Source organism: Choloepus didactylus, chromosome 6 (genome assembly GCF_015220235.1).
Source record: "Choloepus didactylus isolate mChoDid1 chromosome 6, mChoDid1.pri, whole genome shotgun sequence".
NCBI classification, from domain to species: domain Eukaryota; kingdom Metazoa; phylum Chordata; class Mammalia; order Pilosa; family Megalonychidae; genus Choloepus; species Choloepus didactylus.
Window position 1 is genome coordinate 76,493,566 of NC_051312.1, and position 25,985 is coordinate 76,519,550.

General features: G+C 37.3%; 2 protein-coding genes and 2 pseudogenes across 2 annotated transcripts in view; all 4 read right to left on the reverse strand.

Moving 5' to 3' along the window:
• The window catches only part of LOC119536984 (olfactory receptor 10A5-like), a 30,630-nt gene extending 30,256 nt beyond the window's left edge, over window positions 1-374 (reverse strand). Inside the window, exon 1 of the mRNA XM_037839622.1 lies at window positions 256-374. The gene's annotated coding sequence lies outside the window, so the exon portion shown is untranslated. The remainder of the gene's footprint in view (window positions 1-255) is intronic.
• Window positions 74-6,671, reverse strand: LOC119536985 (annotated as a pseudogene).
• Window positions 6,672-12,605: 5,934 nt separating this feature from the next.
• Window positions 12,606-13,098, reverse strand: LOC119537620 (annotated as a pseudogene).
• Window positions 13,099-17,861: 4,763 nt separating this feature from the next.
• Window positions 17,862-18,830, reverse strand: LOC119536986 (olfactory receptor 10A5). Its single transcript, XM_037839623.1, has one exon. It carries the CDS (start codon window positions 18,819-18,821, stop codon window positions 17,862-17,864), a length of 960 nt encoding a protein of 319 aa, XP_037695551.1. The 5' UTR covers window positions 18,822-18,830.
• Between the last annotated feature and the right edge of the window lie 7,155 nt (window positions 18,831-25,985).

The following is a 25,985-nucleotide window of genomic DNA, read 5'->3' on the forward strand; positions in this document are numbered from 1 at the left end:
CAAAAACCTAACCTGACAATTATTTAAATAAAGTCAGAAAACGTATTAAAGATGTTGAAAGCATTTTACAAACTTACTGGTGATGCTGTTTTGCTCTATTGAATGAAACACAAAATGTGAAAAGAGCAAAAGCCATGCCACGAATGGACCAGCTGGCAAGCGCAAAGTCAGGCCACTCAACTATTTCTTCAAAATAGTTGACTGCAGTTATATATTCAAATAAGCCTCCCCTTGGTATTTTGTATCCAGTCTCACCTGGTTTTCTGATATGGTCCGAATGGATGTTTATCAGCATGCCCGTTAACCACAAAACAAAACTTGTTAGAAAACAGGGCTCGGTTACCCAGTCTTCATCATACAGCACATACTGGCTCAAGTGTCTGCTTTGCAAGTAGCCATTAAAGGTACAGAATATGAATGCCAAAGTCCACAAATGGAACGGCGTTGGTTTTTCCTCCTCGAATCAGAAATGGGAAAAGCAAGGACCTGTGCGAGTAGTGGACGAGGAACATGGTCACCAGGACGGCCTTGGGTCAGAGGCCAAGGCGCTCGGCGGGCGCGCAAGCGCACACGAGAAGGGGCAGGGCGAGAGACGGCAGCTCTGGAAGCGCCGGGCTGAGCGGAGCGCGGCGATGAGAAGCGACTGTAGCACTTGCCGAAGTGGCCGAGGAGCACCAGGCACAGGACGCTCAGCGCGCTTTCCAGGTAGGCGTGCGGGTCCAGTAGACGCCCTTCAACCAGCTCTAAGGCGGCAAGGCGGGAGGCGGGGGAGTTCGCCTGTGCGCGCTCCATGGCCCGGCGCGCGGCTGGCGCGTTTAGGACCGCGGAGGGGACGAAGGCGCGAGCCCACGTTGCGGGCGACCCCGCCTGCAATGTCTGGTCACCTGCGCCAGTCAGCTTTACATTTTAATGAGGGGGCGGGGGCAGGAGGTGCGGCAAGTAAAATGCAAGTAAACAGTTATGGACTTAAGACTAAGTGGCAGTAACTGATAAAATTCAGGAGGGGATAAATAGGAAACTGTGAGAAAAATTAAAGGAGTCAACCATGTGGACTAAAATACAGGAACTTTTTTTGATGTTGTTGAGTCCTCACTGGTGATTGTTGTGGGAAATGTGTAAGTAGAAGATATAATAATATGTTTCATAGGTGTTCAGGTGAATTGAGGTTATCAGAGTTTGTTCAGGGAAATTAAGGCTAGTGGAATACCTTTATTCCATTAATAGGGTACCAATTAAATAATTGTGGATTTTCCATATCATGAAACGCTGTGTAACTGAGTTTATGTTAATATTTATGTTAAAAATCAAGGTGAACACTCAGTACCCAGATCTTTGTTTCTAATACCATCTCCAATAAAACTAACCAGGCCCCTTTGGAGAAATCGCTGATGCTAGTACTGGAGCACAAAATGTGCAAGATATGCCTGGAGCACCTTGTAGTGCTAGAAAATACAGAAGTGCTGTATAAAAACAAAAAAAAAAAGCAAAAAACCACAACGACCACATTCATTATGGTGTATCAAATCTGGAACAATTTTAGTAACAAAATAAAGTAGTATTGGGTTATAATACAAAGAATAAAATAAATATCCTTGAGCCATATGGATATAAATAAATGATTGCATTAGTAAATACAAGAAAAGGCAAATCTCCTGTATGGAAAAATTCTAAATAATTTATGTAGGTACTCTGCCCTCAAGGAGGTAGAGCATAGTGAATTCCTTCCAAAGAGTGCAGTATACAAAGGAAGAAAAACAGTAACTTTACAATAGAGAAACCCAACAAACAGCATTTCAGCCAGGTTATCTATGGTGCTGTCTCACACTTGTGATATGCACCCTTGATATGATGTGATGAGAATCGCCCTTGACCTTTCTGATCTTCCTTCCAAATGGATATTCCCAGACTAATCATGAACATTAGACAAATCCTAATGGAGTGACATTCTATAAAATTCCTGAGTTATCAAAATTGTCAGGTCAAAAACAAGGAAAATCTGAGAAACTCTCACAGCTGAGAGAAGCCTGAGGAAACATGTGACTTAACGTAATGTGGTTTTCTGGATGGGATCCTGAACCATAAAAAGGACGTTAGGTACAAACTAAGGAAATTCGAATAAAGTATGGGCTTTAGTCAATATAGTTTCATTAATTGTGACAAATGTACCATATTAATGTAAATTGCTAATAAAGGAAACTGGGTGTAGGGTATATAGAAACTTTCTGTACTATCTTTGCAACTTTTCTATAAATCTAAAACTGTTGCAAAATTTTAAAAAATTACAGAACTCAAGGTGACTATCATATATGCATCATACAACAGAGATTACAAGTATTTTATAGGAGAAATTACGGATATATAAATGAAATCTATAATTAGAAAATTTCTGAAGGGATATACAAGAATTGATAAGAGTCATTGCCTCTGAGCAAGTATGTGGAGGAACAGGAGTCAGTATTGAGACGGAAATATACTTTTGATTGTATATCATTTTGGAGTGATTTAGTTTTTTGACTTTAAAATTACTTTCCATCTGGCATCTTGTCAATTAATTCCTGCCTTCATGACCTAGAAAAGATTGGTCCATGTCCCAGATTCCCATATATAAAATTCAAGACCCAGTACCTGTTGGGAAAAGGGAATGAGATAAAGTGTAAAAAATATGCCAAACCCTGGCCAATGGCATATAACGTAAGGTTCCATTGTGGTGCTGCCTGACCTGGGACTTGAAGTTGTCATCGAGCAGAGGAAGGGGCTTTCCAGCTGACTACAGGTTAACCGCTTCCATTGTTACTGCCACCAACTTCATTTCTGCAGTTACTCTAAATTTTCAATAGATTGACTTCCTTCTTTTCCTCTAATGCCCCAAACTGTTTCCTCCTTTAGGAACTTTGCATATGCTGATTCATTTGTTTTGATTGATTTCCCTTTAAATTTTCACCTGGTTAACTCCTGCAAGATCTTCTGATACCAGTTTAAATGTCACTTCCCCAATGAAGTCTTTTCTGATCCTGAATATAAGTTAGGACTCCTTCCATTTATTCTTTAGTAGAGCTCTATGTTCTTTTCCATCATAGCAATGATAGCAGTTTGTAACTACATATTTATTTGTGCAATTCTTTGTTTAATGTCTGTCTTCCCCATTTGAAGGTAATGTCCCTGAGGGCAAACACTATATCATTCATCACAGTAAATCTAGTACTTAACAACTATGTGTAAAAGAGGAATGGAAACTGACATGGACGCAGTGAGAAGAGTGAAAATGTTCTTATAATAATAAGTCAGAAATAAGGGCTTGGCTAGGTCGATGGCAGTGACAATAGAAATAATAATTGAACTAAAGGATAAGTAAGAAGAATTTTACCAAGGAAGAATCTCCATGATTAGCAGACTGGTTGAATAGTTTTGCAATAGCACTTAACAAACTATAGAATTATAACATAGTAAAGCACTTTGCATGGCACTTTTTTTTCCGATTACTGTTTACTTATATGTCTCACTAAGGGGTGCTGGCCTTTTAGCATCTTGTTCATATTTGAGCCCTCAGGATTCATAGAAATTATAACTTCTATAATCTGTAGCAGTTATATACCCAAGGTACAAAGGACAGTAAACTCAGATTTTCCCAGAGGACTTGGAGAGAGATTCAAGAAGAGAAAACATTAGAGTTGAATCTTAAATGATACATAGAAGTTAACTTGGTATGGGGAGGATAGGATGAGAGGCAGGAATTCCAGATGGGAAGAATTGGGTAACATAGAAATACTTAGTAATAATTTCTACCTTTTATTGAAGACTTAACTGTGTTCTTAAGTAGCTTTCTTTAGAGAATAACTTTTATTAGTCCTTTCGTTGATCCCAAATAAAAAGTTCACCATATATACTACAGATCATCCAATTATGAATATTAGCTTCAAAGTTTTTGTCTCTTATGACCCTCCTGAAGCTCTCACTGTCTTCCATGTTCTGTATCATTCCTCTCTTTTCCACTTCTTTCCAGCTTCTGCCTTTATATTTGAGAGAAGGCATATGTTATGTTGACAAGATCATGATATTTTGGGGTCATATAGAGGGAGATTCAAACCTAAGGTCTGACACTTATTAGTTGTGAAGATGACCCTCACCCCTCCCCAGATCTGGGTTCATTGCTTGGCACGGCTTAATGCACAGACACACCAAATGGGCTGTGGCGGAAAGAAGGGGTTTATGTACACAAGCAGAATGTTAGGAGAAAATTCCCAAATCTGCCTCCCCTAGTGATATTTCACCTAGTTTTGTACATTGGAGACAAAGAAAGTTAATAATCTTGGGTAACATGTAACAAGGGTCTGGAGAACTTCATTAGTTCCTGATCTGAATTATTTACTGCATCCTTTAGGATTTTCATCCTCAAAGATACATGGTGCACGGTGCCTCCAAGTTTCGGGCGATAAATGAGAGAACACAAACAATAGTGATTAAGGCATAGCTTAATTGGTGTCTATTCATGCTTGGGTTCATGTTCTACATATTGATCCTCTGTGAGATTCAAGCTTAAATATACAGCTTGCTTACAGTTTCAAAGTTACGTTTAAAATGCTGTCACTACAGTTGAATTTTTTCCTGTTCTATGCATTGTGATGAAAACTGTAAGAATTAAATGATGCTTTATATATAAATATACGACTCATATTGACAGTAAATAAACGTGAGATCCTTTCTTTCCCATGCTCCCTGGGAAAAGAAGATGGGAACTGAATAATTATGTTACAATTAGTAGCTAACATCTGTCAGATATTCTGCCTAACTGAGCTCCAGAAGTGGGAGTGGTTGGCTAATGTTATTTGATTTGCTGGCATGTGGTGCCCCTGCTGCCACAGAACAATTGGTTTTAACACTTTCACAGTAGATTTTATTCTTTTTATTTAATCTTTATATCAACCCAATGAAATAAGTATTATCACTTCATTTATAGATAAGGAAACAGGAATAGACATTTAGAATAATTTGCATGACCTTGTATAGCTGATAAGTAGCAGATACGGGATTTGAACATAGTTCTTTCAGACTTCAAATTGTTAAGGTGAGTAAAAAGACTGTTTTTGGAGAAACTACAAAAGCATGGTGGGGAGAAGAAAATTGTTGAATATGACTGTAAATGAATGAATAAGGGAAGGGTAAGAATTGAAACTTGAAAGACAAATTAGAGCTAAACATAAAGGGGCGTGTAAGACCTGTTGAGGGTGAGTTTTATTCTAAAGATGAGGATAAATCATTAGGATTTTAAACCTGATGGTGACAGATCATAATGTATATGTTTTAGGAACTCTGGGGAAAGTATGGAGAAAGCATTGGATGAAGTATATAAATTTGGAATATGACTGGAGGTAGGGAAACAATCAGGAAGCTTTAGTAAGAATCTTGGTGGGAGATATGAGTCAATACCAAAGTTTCATCTCCACCGGAGAGATTTGATGAACCTGTGAGAATGGATGGGATCTCTAAGAGATACTACATAGGGAAGAGAGAAGAAGGCCAATGACTGAATTCCCAGGACAAGTATAGGTTAAAAGGACTTGGAAAAAAGAGTATCAAGAAAAATTTTCCATTTACACAAGCAGCAAAGAAAATCTGAAGAGCATATGCTTTCCTCAAGAATCTATCTAGACCAAGAGCTGCTCCAAGCCTGGGATCATTTGACTCTGTTGTAACTTCCTTCAGTCCAAGGTCCTGGTGCCCCCAGTTCCCTGTCTCCAGAATTGTAGTTTCTGAGCTGGAAGGAACCCTGAATACATGAGAGTAGAGTCTTTCTTCTAAGAGAAGTTAATTCTCTCTCCAATCTGATGCAGCTACACTTGGGCTAAGCTCTGTTATCATGACTTCTATCTGCAGCCTCTTCAGTCTTCCACCCTTGGGGTTGCAGACTAACCAGTCCAATAATGAGCCGTCATGGATTGTGACCTCATTAAAAAGTTGTTAATGAGGCACACTGCTGTTCAGGGAGCACACTTGACTGAAGCTCCCGGTGGCCTCTGCTGGGCTCTGGAGGGAAAGCCTAGGTGAACAGACAGGATCAGATCTGGGGAGAGGCCTAATGAACTCAGGCTGCAGAGCCACATCTCCTAAAGAACTCAGCTTGGCAAGCAGGCCGGCTTTGAAGCTCAAGTTCCTGCTGGCCTGCAGGCATGCTGAAGAGGGTGAGGTCCAGAGCAGCGTGATTTCCTCTGAGTTGTCAGCTCTGCTTAATGATGCTCTTCTGGCCCATTTTGATGGAGGATTTCAATTTCTGATATTGAGAGGTGGTTTTGTGTTGCACTGAGTATTGGCCTCATGATTTCTCAACAGCCCAATTGCAAAAGTCTTCTGATGTCTATACCTTACATGCTGTGTCCTCTTGCCATCCATTCTTCACACCTTTGCCAGAGTAATGTTTTCAGAATGTAAATCTTACTGTTTCTTCATGCAAAAAGCCTTTAATTGATCTTCATTATACCGAAAATAGTGTTCAAAACACTTCAGCCTATAAGACCTTTCAAGATTTGAGTCCTACCTACTTCCCATCTCTATCTCCCTCCAGTTGTCCCTCCCATGTTATAATTTTCATCTTTCTTACCATCATCATCAAGGCCACTATCACCACCATCAGCATCATTATAATAAACATCTCTGTAGAAATATCTATTTGATAGCATTATTCTTTAGTGATTTACAGATATTATCTCATTAACAAAGCTGTGAAATAGGTGCTAGGATTATCTCAATTCTATATAAGAGCAAACTGACCTACAGGGATGCTAAGTAACTTGCCCAGTGTCACAGAGCACTTAAGTGACAGGCACAGGATTAAAACCCAGACACCAAAGGACGAAGGCAGCCTAAGTGTCCATCCACTGATGAGTGGAAGGGCAAACTGTGGTGTATACATATGATGGAATATTTGTGCAGCTGTAGGAAGAAATGAAGTCATGATGCATACAATGACGTGGATGAGCCTTGAGGACATTATGTTGAGGAAAACAAGCCAGAAAAAAAAGGACAAATATTTTATGGTCTCACTAATATGAATTAAGTATAATGAGCAAACTCTAGGAGTTAAATTTGAGAACATAGGGTATCAGGAAATAGAAAGAGGGTAGAGATTGGGCAATTGATGCATAAGGAGTACAGAATGTTTAATAAAGTTGATTATAAAGGTTCATAAATGGATAGCACAATTCTTTGTGATGGTAGCACAATACAGTAAGTGTAACTAACAAAGCTGAGTGTGAGTATGGTTGAAAGAGGAAAGCCAGGATTATATATGTCACCAGAAGGAAAGCTGGAGGAGAAAAACTGGGACTGTATAACTTAGCGAGACCTAGAGTGGACAATGACTGTAGTTAATTGTACAAATATAAGGAAGTTCTCACGTGAAGTAGAACAAACATATGTCACTATTATAAGATGTTAGTAATAGGGTTGTTGTTCTAGTTTGCTAATGCTGCGGAATGCAAAACACCAGAGATGGATTGGCTTTTATAAAAAGGGGGTTTATTTGGCTACACTGTTACAGTCATAAGGCCATAAAGTGTCCAAGGTAACACATCAGTAATTGGGTACTTTCACTGGAGGATGGCCAATGGCATCCGGAAAACCTCTGTTAGCTGAGGAGGCATGTGGCTGGCCTCTGCTCCCAAGTTCTGGTTTCAAAATGGCTTTCTCCCAGGACGTTCCTCTCTAGCAAGCTTGCTCCTCTTCAAAACGTCACTCACAGCTGCACTGAGTTCCTTCTCTTTGAGTCAGCTCATTTATATGGCTCCACTGATCAAGTCCCACCCTGAATGGGTGGGGCCATGCCTCCATGGGAATATCCATCAGAGTCATCACCCATAGCTGGGTGGGGCACATTCCAAGCAAATCTAATCAGCACGAAAACATCTGCCCCACAAGACTACATCAAAGATAATGGCATTTGGGGGACACAATACATTCAAACTGGCACAGTTGTATATAGGAAAAAATACGTTAATGCAAACTAAGGTCTATTGTTAACAGTAATATTGTACTATTCTTTCATTAATTGTAACTAAGGGACTATACCAAAGTTAAATGTCAATAATAGGGTGAAATAAGGGGTATGGGATATTTTTTTTTCCCAGAAGAAATGAGAATGTTACCATATCGACGTGGTAATGAATGCATAACTTTGTGATTATACTAAAAGCCATTGATTGTACACTTAGGATGGATTGTATGGTATGTGAATAAAACTTTTTTTAAAAGGAAAATCTCAAGCACTTTGGCTTCAGAGTTCATCCTCTTACCCACTTGTTGGCAAACTACAACGCACGGGCCAAATCCAACACTTCACTGGTTTTTATATGGCCTGTGAATTAAGAATGGCTTTTACAATTTAAGATTTTGAAAAAATTCAAAGCAAAAATATTATTTCATGATGCATGTAAATTATGTGAAATTCAAATTTCAGTTTGCATAAATAAAATCTTACTGGTGCACATCACACTCACTCATTTACGTATTATCTCTGGCTGCTTTCATCCTATAACAGCAAAGCTGAGTACTGTGACAGAGTCCATACATGGTGGTACCCTCATTGCTTTATGCTCCTGTTGGTGCACTAAAAATCACAGAGATGCTCTTACACTTTGACAGCTTTTCCAGCACCATGTGTAGCTCTGTACTGCAACATTTTATTTATTTATTTTATTACCAGAGCATATCCATCATGTCAAAATGAGAAAAGTGGACTTCAAATGTTGCACTTTTAGGGTCAGTGGAGTGTGGATTATTTTGTTATTGAATTAGGTACAAAGCATTGTTTTCATTATGCTTTATAAATTTAGCATGAAAACTACAATGTGCAGTGATATGACCAGATTGAGCATTCATGGCAGTCTTTCCAACTCACAGAAAGCAAGTCTGAGAAATTAGAAAATTTTAAATGGAATATTTCATCACAGCTGAACTTCTTCACAAAAATAAAAAATGAAAATGAGGTTGAAACTAAAGTAGGTTCTGAGTGACTTATTTTGTTAGCTGAACAAGGAAAGCATTTATTGATGATGGGTTAATTAAATCATGGTTGTTTGATTGCAACAGCGAAAGAAATGTGTCCAGGGAAAATAAACTTAAGACCACTTCTCCTTTTGGTGAGAACTGATTCTCAAACAATTGAAGACATTGGCAGCAACATTAGTAATCAATTAAAGAACAAGGCAGGTGATGTTGAGTGGCTTTCTGCGACTGTTGATGAATTGACAGATGTTATCGATACTGCTCAGTGGTTGTTTATTCAAAGAGTTAATATCGAGTTTATTTATTTAAGAAGTGACTGAAGAATTGGCCTCTATGTGGAGGAACAACCTGAGGCAAGAACAATACTCAGTGAAGTTGAGAAAACATTTATTCATTACAACCTGAAGTGAAATCTTGTGTGTTACAACTATTGGTGGTAAAAATACACGTGGAACAGAAAAAGGATTAGCTGGACAAATTTACAAAGTTTGTGAAAATGTAAAATGTTTTTCATTATATTATTCACCACCAGGTACTTAAAGGAAAGTATTTGACTCTGTCATTTGTTATTGAATCAGTAATGTTAACTGTGGACTTCATGCACTTTTGTGGACATAACTATTATCAGTTATGTAAATTTTGTCACAAAGCTGAATATCCTGATTTGCCCTACTGCTGAACAGTTTGATAGCTGAAGCAGTGGTAGAGTTTATTGCAATTTCCTTTGAGCACAAGGCCAAGATTAAAATTTTTCTGAACAGAAAGAACCTTTCTCAACCATTATTATTGAACAGTAAATGGCTTTGGATGAGGACTTGATATTGATTCTTAATGAATTCAAACTAAAATTGCAAGGCAAACCATATTTACATGTGTAACTTATACTATGTTAAGATTATTTTGACAACTAACATCTGAATCATAAGTAATGTCAAGCTCCTTTATACACTTCCCATGTTGTCAAAAATGAAAAAAAGAAATGAGATCTCCATTCCTACACAACTTTGTAGCAAATATACTTTCCCAATTGCAGACTAGAGTTCCAGCAGTGTTTTTTGGACCTTGATGCAATTTCAAAGGAGATTTCCATATTTCACAATATGATTCATTCTGGAAATGAGAAGCTTCCACGTAATCTTCAGTTGGAAGGCATTAATCTGCAATGTAATGACTTGTTAAAAGCAAATATCAAGAGAAGACTCTAATAGAGTTGTCATACGCAATCAGTCTCACTGAGTCTTGTCAGTTGTATATTCCAAATGTATTTAGAATGTGAACTCTCAGTTTTTCTAGTGCTCTCCTAAACTGAACCATCATCAGCTCTTACGCGATCTACTGCTGTGGTCTCCTATACTAGCCTTCTTTTTTGACCCTTGCAATTTACAAAAATTCCTAATATTGTCCAGTGAATCCACACAGCTCTAAGGCTTATTGAAAGTCAATTTGCTGAATAACTTCTTTATCAAAATGCTTGTTTCTTTTTATTATTTGTAAAATTTAGAGCAATTCATTTAGATTTATTGCAATTATTTTAACATCTTTGAAGATTCCTGTGAAGTTTTAGTTGATTATTTTTATTGTATCTTCATAGTAATATTTTAAGTATAGTATTGTCAAATTTGAAATTACATGTCTAGGAAATGTGTCTTAGACATTTTATGGATATTTTATGAATATATTGACTGTAAATAAAGAATGTATTAATCTTTCAGATTAGTAGGGGAAATAATGGATTATTCAATAGATGATGTTGGGACAAATGGGCAGGCAATTGGTGAAAAAGTAAAATTGGTTCTATAGCTCATACCTCGTACGAGACCATTTCTAGTTTGCACAAAGATTTAGATACTAAACAATGAAATCACATAGGAACAATGAAAGAATATTTTTATAGATCCAAATATGATACCCCAAATTTGGGGTTAAATTTCACCTTAATGGAACTGTAGCCTATAGCATCTTTTGGTATTTGCTCTATAGCTGCTCGTTGAATTGTGCCTTGAAAGTCTTCACCTTTCTGTATATACCTTGTTTTGCATAATAAGGAAAGAACTGGAACTGTGGAACTGTAACTCATAACAACTTTTGAAACTACCTATATGACTGCTTGTTGAGCTGTACATCGAGAGATGAAACCTTTCTGTATGTCTGTCATATTTTACAATAATGGGAATGGTTGAAGTTGTGTAACTATGAAAAAAAAATTTCATCTTTAACAAAAGCAAGAGAGAAATGACAAACAGGTAAAAAAAATTCAACTTTTAAAAAAAATTCTGATCCCCATTAATATAAAGATACATAAAGAGGAAAAATGACCAATGATGTAATAGAAGAGTAGGAAAATATACAAACAGACAGAGTAAATAAAAATAAATATTATGTTTTTAAACATGAAGATAATCCTCATTAATGCTAAGATAAGTGAAATTAAAGCTACAGATGGATACAGTTTTTTACCTGTTGGACTGGCAGAAATTCAACTGGCTTCTACTCCTAAGAAAAGGATTACTAACCATCATTTATGTGACAACCAAAAATTCCCTTCACTTCAAAAAATTAAATCCATAGTGCCTCAGTTATTTCTTTTCAAATAAGAATTGTGTAACCAACTGCTTTCCATGGGACAAGAACTATGGTAACAGTGGATTAGACTGACTATATTACACAATTATGCTAAATTTTATTACTTCACAAGCACTTTACAAGAAAATATAAGTATGGCTTCCAACAGGAATGTTATACTTGGACCTGGTACCAAGTTCACATTTGCAAGGAAAAAAAGGCTATCAGGCTTTCTAGTTAAACAACAATTTGTAACCATAACTTTAATCCAAAGGATTCTTAACAAAACATGCTACAAATGACAGCATGAAAAAAATCTTGCACAGTGATTTAAAGTTCTCAAAGTTAAGCTCTGCAATGTACCATTAAACTGGCAGGACGTATCTTTAATAGTCTCAGATTTCCAAGTAAAGGATGTTATTAAACAGCTATGTATTCATACACAGCAATCACGTAAGGATATTATGACCTAAAGCAAAGGTAACTTTCTTGAAACCTACGCCAACTCGGCAATTCTGCTCAGTGTGAAGACTAGTTGGATTCACGCTGAGAACTAGTTGGACTAGTTGGTTGGTGCAGCTTTAAAGTTTTGCCAGCTGGCTTGTGTTCATAGTAGTTATTAAAGACTGCTTGTTCAGCTACAATTGCATACTACATCCCTGCTATGGACAAAACTAAAGACTTTAATTTTTGCCAGTTTTGTTTCCATACTATTAAAATATCACACTTTGGCCGGGCAGGATTTAGAGGTTTATTATCAGTCTATGCAAGACTAAAAATTCAAAACAAATGCAATTTTGCTTAAGGGAACATTGTAAAGTAACAAATTCTTGGTATTGCAACATGCCTCATGATCAATTTCAAACCATAGAGAATTACATTTTCATGTGTGTCACTGTTAGAATAGACAAGAAACAAATTTGAACAGCTAAAACATCTTAAAAATGCACCAAGCTTATGAAGTCTCAAACAAAACTTGAATTTTCTATACATACTCCCCATCGAATGAAGTTATTTCCTGTATACCACTGCTCTTGCAAACTGATCTTCTATTTTCTTTCATTTGACCTAGAACACTAGAGACCTAGAGAAGGATCAGGATGGCTTGTGATTTCTTTCCTGAGACAGAGATCTTTCTCTCCTATCTCTAGAAAGGGACCTGCTCCGGCTGTGCTAGAAGCGTCTCCTTCTTGGAGATCTGTGTCGAGGAGGAGGGGGACTCCTTTTATGGTAATCATCTCGAGGGTGACGACCCCAAGAGGGGAGGGGCCTTGATTACAACTTCTTTTTTCACTATTCAACATTTCCACTCTTACATGGCAGCCACATAGTGTTCTTCCATCGAGTTCTCCGATAGCGTCAAGCTGCATCTCAGGGATCTTCAAATTCAACAAATGCAAAGCTGGGAGGGTTTCTAGCAACCCATACACTTCTGAGTGGTCCACAATATCCAAAAGCCCATTTCAATTCAGTATTGTTGCCATTGTTTCCAAGATTACCTGCATAAACTTTACAGTCCAATGGAAAGGAATCATGATGCATTTCGAGATCTGGAGTTGAAATGTGGAGGCTTAAACCCACACACTTAAAGGGTTCTTATTGCTCCCCTTTGATCTGGTTCTCACAGATGCTCTAGTTTACCTGCATCCATGAAATGGAACAACAAATGTTTTTTAACAATAGTGTAGAGAAAGAGGCACAGCTGTTACTCATGGGATTATACACTGGCACAACCTCTGTAGGATAATGTGTCTACAGTCTTTTGGTATTGCAGACAGTGTCATAATGAACAAGGAAGCAGGAATGTCTTCTGGTATTCCTTCTAGTTGACATGGTACTAAAGATCCTAAACAGTGCAGTAAGACAAGAAAAAGAAAAGGCATAGTGATTGGAAAGAAAGAATAAAACTATATATATGGTACATAATATCATGTATGTAAAAATCCTAGGAATATGGAAAAACTTACTAGTACTAGTAAGTGAGCTTAGTAAGTCACAGGAAACAAGGTCAGAGCACATTTCAATTGTATTTCTATACATAGCAAAGAATTATTGGTACCATAGATGGTTGAAATAAAAGGATATTTGACTGTTGTTGTGTGGTGTCCTTTATACATGTCATTTTGGGCTAGTTCACTCTTCATGTTTTTCAAGTCTTTTATGGTTACTGACTGTTTCTGTACTTGTCCTATCAATTAATGAGAGATGAAGGCAGACATCTCCCACTATATTTGTGGATTCGTCCTTTTTTCATTTCAGTTCTATCAGTTTTTCCTCTGGATTTTGAAGCTCTCTTACATGTACACACTCCAGGTTGTTTATGGCCACTTGATGAATTGATCTCTTTATTATTATGAATTGTGTCAGTTGATTGCTGGAAATATTCATAATCACAGTGCATCGTTTGTAGTAACTGGTCAATAAGTATAAGCAAAATAAACAAACTCAGAAAAGTTCATGGATTTTGACCCACTAATTCTACTTCTGGAATTTTACCTTAATATAATGACTCTTGATAAAATTTAAAAAAAAAACCTTGAAGTATAAAAATATTCATTACATTACTGCTTATACTAGAAGAAAAGCAACAGTTGATTTATAGACAACAGGACAATATTTAAACTAAATCATGGCACTTACATGTAGTGATGTATTTTACAGCCATAAATATTATTACAAATAATTTGCAATAATATGAAAAATAAAAATTTATGATTATGGTCAAGAGTTTCATATGCATTAGCCAACTTAATCTGTAGAACAATTCTGTATGGAAATTACCATAGTTATCTCCATTGTTAAATGAGAATACTCTGCCTTAGTGTACTTAACTAACTTGTCCAGTGTCCAGTCTCACAACCCTAGATATGATATTAAATGATAACAAGTAGTATATAAAAATTTATGTACAGTATGGTTGCAGCTGTTATCAAATGTCAGCAATTATTAAAAATAAGTACAGTAATGTGTTATCTTTATTTGTTCTGTGTGATGAGATTTGGGTAATTATTTTTCTTCTTTCTACTTTTAAGTTTTTTTAATCCAAATTGCAATGGGAATGGTTTGTTGATTATGCAACGTAAATAATTTTATTATATAGAATTAATCAGACACAGTATCCAGAATAACTTTCTCTACAATAATCTCTGGCAAGTGATCATGCAGTTTCATCTCTTATTTCATTATAAAACTGCCCATTTAATTTTAGGACAATGTTTTGTTTTAGAAAGTTCTTCATTACATTGTTAACATAACTCACAGCTGGCTTGGTGGGGGGGGGGGCTGTAATTGATATCAGAATATCAGCTTCAAATTCCCCATCAGCTATTTGCTGAATATATAACCTTAGGGCTATCTAAACCTGTTTCAGCATTTAAAAAATGAGAATAACAAATATTTATATTACAGGGATTGTGGCAGAAATTAATTTAAAAAATGTATGAGGTAGTTGATGAATATTAGAGTTAGAAGGAAAAAAAAGGGAGGCAGAGGAACAATTGTGTATCGATTCCATGTAATTATGGTGAAAGAGAGAGAGAGAGAAAGAGAGAGAGAGAGAGAAAGAGAGAGAGAGGGAGGACCTTGAGGCAATGTAGTGTTGGATCATAGGACTTAAGTATTTGTTTCAAGGAGCTGATGAACTGAGTCCATTTTTTATGCTTCAGCATGGTTCTAGTTTAAGTTACATTATCTTTTTTGCTGAGAGAAGGGGGTGAGAACAACTGCTGAATACACTGTGGTAGTCTATCTTAGCTTCATTACTCCCCAAGTAAAGGGAAAATTCAATATTTCTTGTATTTCCATCACAACTGTTTAAATTACTCAGACCTATAGCCTCAGTTACCAGAGGAATGTGAGAATTAGCAATTTTTACTTCCACAGTGTTGGGTGTATAAAAGTGCTCACAAAGTAACAGTTACTGAAAAATAGTCCGCCAATTATTTCTATCCATTAAATTGTACCCCTGACATCAGAAAGTAATACGGAGTGGTCTATATCCTCTTCACTACATTAATTCTTCAAATATTTGAAGACAGCAATACCATAAATTCTCTTCTTAACTCAAAATATTGCTCATTTCTTCATTTGAACTCTTATAATTTCAAGGTCTCTGAAAGTCTGATTATCCTTCTATAAAACTTTCCTGCTTTCTATTTTATTAATAATATGTCTTAAATGAAGAATTTTCCAAATGTGGTATAACTAGTATGGAACGATGTGAGGCTATTTGTGGGTTGACCCCTAAAAAACAAGTTATATTTCCATTACAGCCACTTAAACTTGGATTAAATTCATGTTCCTCATGTTGTTTTCACTTATGTTTGTCCACTGAAGTCTCCCCCATTCTGCTCTTTTAAAATCTGTTCTTTGACTCTGAATTTGAATCAGTTACTTAATTAATTCATGTATGTGTTGTAATCATACTGAGGAAAATACAGAACTAAGATTCAGGACACTTGAGTTTTAGTTCCGACTGGAAGTGACCAAATATCTTTGAATCTGGCTTTCTCAGCTTTAAAATGAGAGGTTCAGATGAGGTAATTACTAAGAGAAAACTCCTATATAGATATTTACTTGCTTTGTGTTATTGCAAAATCTTTACATTTAATAATTTACTCTTCAAAACAAGCCTATCAGGTAGACACTAATATTATTTGCAACCTTTTACAGATGAGGAAAGAAGCATAAAATGTTTTATTGATTTTTTCAGGGTTACTTAGCTAGTAAATTGCAGAGTGGGATATGAACTCAGGCAAGTTCCCTTGTGTTATGTAAGTAAGATTTCATTATTTCAGGACTTCATTGTTTTTTTGTTTTTTGTTTTTTTTTCGTTTTGCTTTCATAATTTCTATTGTTGAAGAAATTATATACGTTTAGAGGGCAGTAATTATGCTTTATCTTCTTTTGTATCTTCGTGTCAAACAAAATTTAAAAATTTACAGAAACTAAACAAAATATACAGCTAGGATGCATTGTAAGCCTTGGAAAATGCAGCACTGTGGTTGAAATTGGTTTATGAAGTTTGGAAATTACTTCAAAAAGGATTAAGAACCTGAACATAAAATTGAGGGAGAAAAGTAGAAAATCAGGTCATTCTACCTTGGAAAAATAAACAGACTAAGGAATGAATTGATTAAGGTTCCTGGGGTTTTAAAGACATAAGCATGATGATTTGTGATCCACTTTATTCCATCCATATTAAATACCAACAAGTTTAAGAGGCAACACTGCCTCACAACATAAGAAATGAAATAAAACAGAGAGAAGAATTATGCAGTAGAAGGGATTGTTGGTTTTTCTTTCTGCTGAATGGAGTCACACATGTGCAACAAGATAAAATGCCAAGATGACTTTCAATACATTTGCTCTCTTTCTTTTTGTATGTCTCCAAGTTCTTACCACAAGCAGTCTCATACAATGTATGTCACATTGGCAAAAATTAGCAATGTAAATACGTGGAATGACTTGGCCACAGAAGTGTCAAAATGCCAATTGCTAAATGCTAAGAAAAAGAAAATGAGTCTACAATGGGCAAACAGAGGAGTTTGGCTCATGGTAATGATAGGGCTAAACTACTTCTGTTCTTTTCTCACCACTGAGCTTTCCAGTAGACATTTCCTCCAAGTGGAGATATGAGAAGAGGTAGAGAGAAATCCCAAGCATAAAACTGACTTTTTCCCCATTCAGGATACTGGTTTGGAGCTTTTATGTTCCCCAGAAGAGCCATATTCTTTTAATCCATTCTTGTGGGGGCAGACCTATTGTGAGTGGGATCTTTTGATTAGGTTGTTTCCATGGAGATGTGACACAGACGATACAAGGTGGGTCTTAATCCCCTTGCTGGGGTCCTTTATGACAGGATAAAAGGTTGGTGAAACTCAGAGAGCACAGAGAGACATTTTGGAGACAGCCATTGAAACCAGAACCAGGAGTGAAGCTAAGATGAAATCTGGAGTTTCTCCTTGAGAAGATAATAGAGGACCCACAGATGCTTAGAAAGCAAACACCCTGGGAGAAGCAAGAAGGATCCACAGGAGCAGAGAGAGAGAAACAACCACTAAAACCAGCAGGGAAGGACAAGCAGACATCACCATGTGTCTTCCCATGTGATAGAGGATCCTTGGATGCCAGCAGGCTTTGTGCAAAGATGGTATTGTATTGTTGATGCCTTAATTTGGACATTTTCATGGCCTTAGAATTGTAACTTGTAACTTAATAAATCCCCATTGTTAAAAGCCAACCCGTTTCTGGTACATTACATTCTGGTAGCTTTAGCAAACTGCAACACTAACCATATGCAATCTTTATGTCCGTAGAAGGCAGTTTCTGAGACCTAGAGTCTTACGGAAGGTCCGGCAGAGAGCATTCTTCACCTCATTATTTCTCAAGCTGTAGATGATGGGGTTCAACATGGGAGTCACAACAGTGTAGGACAATGATAGAAGCTTCTTGCTCTCAGGAGAATTATTGGATTTAGGTCTGAAGTATGTGAGGCTTGAAGATACATAGAAAAGGGAGACAACAAGGAGGTGGGAAGAGCATGTAGAGAAGGCTTTCTGTTTCCCTTGAGCTGAGGGAATCTTGAGGATGGCAGCAGCAATGCGAGTGTAGGAACATAGGATCAACAAGCAGGGTATCATGACAACAAGAATAGTTCCGATGATGGCGTAGATCTCAAACAATGCTGTGTCTGCACAAACAAGCCTCAGCACAGGGGGGCTGTCACAGAAGAAGTGGTTCACCTTGTTGGTGCTACAGAATGGGAAGCTGAAAAGCCATGTGGTCTGCACAGTAGCTAGTGGAAAGCCTGGAAACCAGGAGGCTGCAGCCAGTTTGGCACAGGTCCTTTGGTCCATGATAACTGGGTAGTGCAGGGGATTGCAGATGGCTACAAAGCGGTCATATGCCATGGTGGCCAGGAGGAAGCATTCATCAACCCCAAAGAAAAAGAAGAAATACATCTGAGTAGCACATCCAAGGAATGAGATGGTTGTTTCCTGGGCAAGCAGGGTCCCCAGCATCTTGGGCACAATGACTAGGTTGAAGCCAATCTCTAAGAAGGACAAGTTCCTGAGGAAGAAATACATAGGACTGTGCAGCATGGGATCAGCCAGTGTAACCAGAATGATGAGGCTGTTTCCCATCAGAGTGACGAGGTAAATGATCAGGAATGTCAGGAAGAGTAAGGACTGTATTTCGGTAGGTAGGGAAGAGAAGCTCATGAGGATAAACTCACTTACTTTTGTCCAGTTTCCTCCAGCCATAGGTATAGGCACAAATCCCCTGCTCCACGTGGACCTGGAGGGAAATTCTTAATTGGGAGAGTCAGATTGTGAATTTGTTGTTCAGATGCCTTCTCAATGTCAGGGAAAGGGAAAAGATCATATCAGAATCTCGTTCTGAAGAGGAACGGTCTTGTGTTGTCTAAAATTAAAGACACAGGGAGGAATGGCCAGGGCCTAAGCCCTGAGATTGACCTGGATCAACTTCTAGAGGAATTGATATTTCTTTACTTAAACATTATCATTTACAGAAAAGCTTTTTAAAGTCAGAGACATGAGCTTTTCAGTCCCTGATGGGGCTACCAAAGATATTTTGAAGGCAGTGAATCTCCTGCAAGTATTAAAATTTTGAGAAATATGGCCCAAAGTTTATAATCCCATTAAAGAACATATACATTTGAATTAAAAGAATTTTAAAATACATTTATGATTAAAATTCAGAATAATGCATCTCATAAATGTTCTGTTCTTTATGAATGTTTAATGCCTAGTTAGAAATTGGGATATGAGGGAGTAAACTAAGGTGTATTGAAGACCAAGTATATGTCAAAGACTTCACATATGTTATGCATGGATTTATTTGTATATATCCCTATTTTATAGATGAGAAGACAGAGCTTAGAGAAATAAGGAACTTGGCCCAGACATGGAGCAATTAAATGGCAGATCCAGAATCTCAAAGTCCAAAACTATGTTTCATCTGACTCGCCTGCCTTCCTATGAGGACTAGATCATTATTGTGTAAGGGAGTCAGGATTGGAATTTCTGCCCAATGACATTAAAGATAGAGGAAAGGAGAACCAAGAGAACCAATAGTAGTTACATAAAGATGTTCAGGAGATTCCTGAGGCTCCGCTGGATCCTCCTTTTGTAAAATGAGTTTCTAGTTTGCAAGTGATTATCAAGATGTGTCTCTCTTATTTTTTATCTTGAACTTGCAGTTTTCACAGGAAATGATGAGATGAGGTGAAAATGAAACTGACTGAGATTCTGGGATAAATGAAAAAGGAATTGCATCAGCTGTAAAAAAGAATGAAGTCCTGATACATGCAACAACATGGATGAACTTTGAAGATATCATGTTGAGTGAAATAAGTCAGGCACATGACTTATTTGTCATGAACAAGTGTATGATCTCACTGATTTGAAATAATTAGAATAAGCAAACTCATAGAGTCAGAATCTAGAATAAAGGTTACTAGGGGATGGGGGCCAGTTAGGGAAGGGGAAGTTAAAGTTTAAAATATACAGGTTTCCTATTTGGAATGATGGAAATATTTTGGAAATGGATGCTGGTGATGTTAACACAGCATTGTGAACACAACAGAACTGAAATGTATATCTGAGTATAATTAAGAGGGGGAAATTTTAGACTGTATATGTGATAACAGAATAAAAATTTCAAATTCCATGAGTGTACACTACACAAAAAGTGAACCCTAAGTTAAACCTTAGGCTGTAGTTAATATTACTGTTATTAAAATGTGCTACCATCAATTAAACCAATGTTCCATGCCAATGCAAGATGTTAACAATAGGGTCATATATGGGAATCTGTATTTTATGCATGGTTGTTTTGTAAACCAATACTTCTCTAATGAAACAAACAAGGAATTGAATATGATTAGAGAAATATCTCAAGGAAAATAAAAGCTCAATAACAAAAATAAAATCATTATTAGATGTAGAAAAGAACATAATTTACACTAGGTTAAAGAGGAACCAATATGTGGTCAGTCTCTTCTACATGTTGTAGAAATAATGGTCTTTTATGCCATGATAAGCTTTTGGACTTTATTATATGTATGAAGAGAAGCCACTAAAAAATTTGGATCAGGGGAATGACATGGTTAGTTATTGCATGTATAAAGATTACTCTGACATGGGACTTCTGAGAAGATTCTGGATTAGGAAAGGCAGGACAAGATTCTCCTCCATGAAAAGACTAGATAAATGGCAGAAAGTGCACCAGAACAGCAGTTCCAGGGTGCCACTGGCCAGGCAGGAACTTCTACATCACATAGTGCAAAGCTAGCTGGAGAGGCAGAGAGACTGCATTTGTAAGGATCGGAGAGTGTGTTCGGCCCAGACCACTGCCAGAGATGGGTGGCTGGGGCTGGCTGATGAGCGCAGGAGTGAGCAGCTTTCCACACCCCGTGCACAAATCTCAGCAGTTGGCTGGGGAGATAACCCTTCACAGCCCTGCTGCTGAGAGCTCCTGTGCCAGGCACTGGCTGATGAAGCCAGCCATTGAGTGCAGGGTGAACAGCTTTCTAAGCCCCACAGACCCATCTCAGCAGTTGGCTGGGGAACTAACCTTTCACAGTCCTGGGGCTGAGAGCTCCCAGGAGGGAACTTGGGATTCAGCAGACTTATGGTGATCTTATTCACTCTTCCTCCACGGAAGCCCAAGGTGAGCATAGCTGACAGGCAAAGGCACTGCACAGAAGTGCCAAGAGCACCCCCTCAAACCCAGGGACTCATGGGCATATGGCAGACAGGGATTATGGTGCATGTGAGCTGGAAGATGAGACATGCAGCTCCACACCCCAGAGTGGTCCATTTGCAGCACCGGGAATTGCCAGGACCACTGTGCCCTGGAGTGGACTCACTGCCAATCTGTGCAGGGCCTGTCCCCCTCCCACAGGACTGGCAGTCCCAAGTGTGCATGGAAAACTGGGGCACTGATTGGATTTCCATCTGGTTTAGACCCTGCCCAATGCACGATGAAGTTGGGGGAGAGCTGGATGGAGGGTAAGAGGTGGCTCAAGAGCACCATCTGCAGGTAGGACAGGGAAAATGCACTCCACCAAGCTGAATGCACTCCACCAAGCTGTAGCTCTGCCAAATTATACATAAATGTTCAAATAATCCTGCATGTCCCCAAATGATCTTACCAAGATAAGCAAATGCCAGGAGGCTAACAACAGAAAATCATAAAGCACATAAAGAAACTAGAAGATACGACAAAATTAAAAAGCCTGAAGAGACACCAAACTTGGAGCAATTAATCAAAGAACACAAATCTCCAAAACAACTTCAGTGAGCTGGCTAAGGACATAAAGGATATTGAGAAGACTCTAGAAGAGCATAAAGAAGAATTTGAAAGAGTTAATCAAAAATAGCAGATATTATGGCAATAAAAGATATTGTTGGTCAAATTAAAAATATCCTTGAGCCACAAATGAAGAGTCAGAAGAAAGAATAAGTGAACTAGAAGACACAGCAATGGAATGTGAATGCACAAAGAATAAAATGGTGAAAAAAAAATGAAAAATTTGAAATGAATCTCAGAGAAATGATGGGAAACATGAACTGCACAAATATAAGAATCATTGGTGTCCTAGAAGGGGAAGAGAAGAGAAAAGGGCCAGGAAGACTATTTGAAGACATAGTTGGGGAAAATTTCCCAACCCTTCTAAATGACATAAATATGCAAATCAAAGATGCCCAGTGAACTACAAATAGAATAAATCCAAATAAACCCACTCTGAGACAAATGCTGAAGAAAAGGAGAAACTCCTGAAGATGGCAAGAAAGAATTGATTCACTGCATACAAGAGAAACCATATAGACTAAGTACTGACAACTTAGCAGGCACCATGGAGGTGGGAAGGCAGTAGTATGACATATTTAGGATTCTGAAAGAGAAAAAATTGCCAGCCAAGAATTCTTTATCCATCAAAGCTCTCCTTCAAAATTGAGGGAGATTTTAAAAATTCCACAGGCAAATAAATGTTAAAAGAATTGGTTACAAAGAGACCTGCCTTGAAAGAAACATTAAAAGGAGTTCTACTGGTTAAGAAAAAAAGAAAGGAGAGAAAGGTCTGGAGAAGGACACAGAAATTAAGAGTATTTGTTAGGGATACTTAAAGGGAAAAAGATGAGAGAGATTCATAATAAACAGATCTGACAAATAAAAGGATAAGATGGTTGACTCAAGAATCGCCTTCATGTTAATAACACTGAATCTGAATGGATTAAACTCTCCAATTAAAAGTTATACATTGGCAGAATTGACTAAAAAGTATGAACCATCAATATGCAGTTTACAAGAGATTCATCTTTGATCCAGTGACACAAAGAGATTGAAAGTGAAAGGATGGAAAGAAAACATCCCATGAAAGCTATAGCCAAAGAAAGCTGGGGTAGCAATACTAATATCAGGTAAAATAGACTTTAAATGCAAAGATGTCGTAAAAGACAAAGAAGGACATTATATACTAATAAACAGGACAATTCACCAAGAAGAAGTACAAATCATAAATGCTTATGCACCTAATCAAGGTGCTCATGAGACAAACATTGGCAAAACTGAAGGAAGCACTTGATGTTTCTGCAATAATCATGGAAGATTTCAATACACCACTGTATTCTATCGATAGAACAACCAGACAGAAGACCAATAAGAAAACTGAGAACACAAACAATGTGATAAATGAATTAAACTAAATAGACATTTGTAGAGCATTACATCCAAAATTACCAGGATATACTTTTTTTTCTAGCACTCATGGAACATTCTCTAGGATAAGAACATATGCTGGGGCATAAAACAAGCATCTGCAAATTAAAAAAGATTGACATTGGTCAAAGCACATTCTCTTACCATAATGGAATGTAACTAGAAGTCAATAACCATCAAAGAACTAAAACATTTGCAAGTATGTGGAGGTTGAATGACACACTACTAAATAATAAGTGGGTTAAAGAAGAAATTGCAAGAGAAATTGCTAAAAATGAAAATGAGAACACAACATATCAAAACCTGTGGGATGCAGTGAAGGTGGCAATGAGGGGGAATTATGTAGATGTAAATGCATACATTACAAAGGAAGAAAGAGCTAAAATCAAAGAACTAGTGGAACAAATGAAGAAGCTAGAGAATAATCAGCAAACTAACCCTAAAGCAAGTAGAAGAAAAGAAATGACAAGCTTTCAAAGCAGAAATAAATGATATGGCGAACAACAAAAAGAAAAAAAAAATAAAGAGAATAAATAAAACCGAAAGTTGGTTCTTTGAGAAGATCAACAAGATTGACAAACCCTTATCTAGACTGACAAAGTAGAAAAGAGAGATGACCTAAATCAACAAAAACATAAATGAGATCGGGGGCATTACTGTGGATCCTGAAGAAATTAAAAAAATTATAAGAGGATACTATGAACAACTGTATGCCAACAAAGTAGATAATTTAGAGGAAATAGATAATTTCCTGGAAACATATGAACAACCTAGACTGACCTGAGAAGAAATAGAAGATCTCAACAAACCAATCACAAGTAAAGAGATTCAATCAGTCATCAAAACACTTCCTACAAATAAAAGTCCAGGGCCAGATGGCTTTACAGGGGAATTTTACCAAACTTTCCAAAAAGAGCTGACACCATTACTGCTCAAAATCTTTAAAAAAATTGAAATGTAACACTACCTAACTCATTTTATTAAGCTAACATCACTCTAATACCAAAACCAGATAAAACTACAGGCCAATCTCCTTAATGAATATAGATGCAAAAATTCTCAACAAAATAATTGCAAATTGAATGCAAGGAAACATTAAAAGAATCATACACCATGACCAACTGGGGTGCATTCCAGGCATGCAAGGGTGATTCAACATAAGAAAATCAATCAATGTATTACAACACATTAACAAATCCAAAGGGAAAAATCAAATGATCATCTCAATAGATGCTGAAAAAGCATTCAACAAAATCCAGCATTCTTTTTTGATGAAAACACTTTAAAAGGTAGGAATTGAAGGAAAATTCCTCAATATGATAAAGGGCATATATGAAAAGCCCACAGCCAGCATAGTACTCAATGGTGAGAGACTGAAAGCCTTCCCCTTAAGATTGGGAATGAGACAAGGATGCCCGCATTCACCACTGTTATTCAACATTGTGCTAGAAGTTCCAGCCAGGGCAACTGGCAAGACAAAGAAATAAAAGCCATCCAGATTGGAAAGGAAGAAGTAAAACTGTCATTATTTGCAGATGGTATGATCATATATTGGGAAAATCCTGAGAAATCAACAACAAGCTACCTGCACTAATAAATTCAGCAAAGTGGCAGGATATAAGATTAATGCACTAAAGTCAGTAATGTTCCTATACACTAGAAATGACTTAACTGAAGAGACACTCAAGAAAATAATTCCATTCATAATAGCAACTATAAAAATCAAGTACCTACCTAGGAATAAACTTAACCAAGGATGTAAAAGACCTCTACACAGAAAGTTACATAACTTTTCTAAAAGAAATAAAAGGGGACCTAAAGAGTTGGGAAGATATTCTGTGTTCACAGATAGGAAGGCTAAATGTCATTAACATGTCACTTCTACGCAAACTGATCTATAGCTTCAATGCAATTCCAGTCAAAATTCCAACAACCTACTTTGCAGACTTGGAAAAGCTAGTCATCAAATTTATTTGGAAGGGAAAGATGCCTTGAATTGCTACAAATATTCTAAAAAAGAAGAAGGAAGCAGAAGGACTTAATGCTTCCTGACTTTGGAGCCTACTGTAAAGCCACAGTAATCAAAACAGCATGGATTTTGCAAAAAGACAGACATATTGATCAATGGCATTGAATTGAGAATTTGGAAATAGACCCCCAGATGTATGGTCAACTGATATTTGATAAACTCCCAAATCCCCTGAGTTGGGACAGAACAGTCTCTTCAACAAATGGGGCTGGGAGAACTGGATATCCATCCAAAAGAATGAAAGAGGACCCCTACCTCATACCCTTTACAAAAATTACTCAAAGTGGATCTTTGACCTCAATATAAGAGACAGCTCAATAAAACTCCTAGAAGATAATGTAGGGAAACATCTTCAAGACCTAGTATTAGGAAGTCACTTCTTAGACCTTACACCCAAAGCGCAAGCAGTGAAAGAAAAAATAGATAAATGGGAGCTCCTCAAAATCAAAAGCTTCTGCACTGCAAAGGAATTTGTCAAAAGGGTGAAGGGGCAGCCAATGAAATGGGAGAGAATATTTGGAAACTATGTATCTGATAAGAAACTTATATCCTGCATATATAAGGAAATTCTACAACTCAATGACAGTAGTACAACCAGCCCAATTGTAAAATGGGCAAAAGATATGAAAAGACATTTTTTCTGAATGGGAAA

What these genes read in the sequence shown, in the direction of transcription:
- LOC119536986 (XM_037839623.1), bottom strand. Translation starts at nt 18,821, where the DNA reads ATGGCTGGAGGAAACTGGACAAAAGTAAGTGAGTTTATCCTCATGAGC.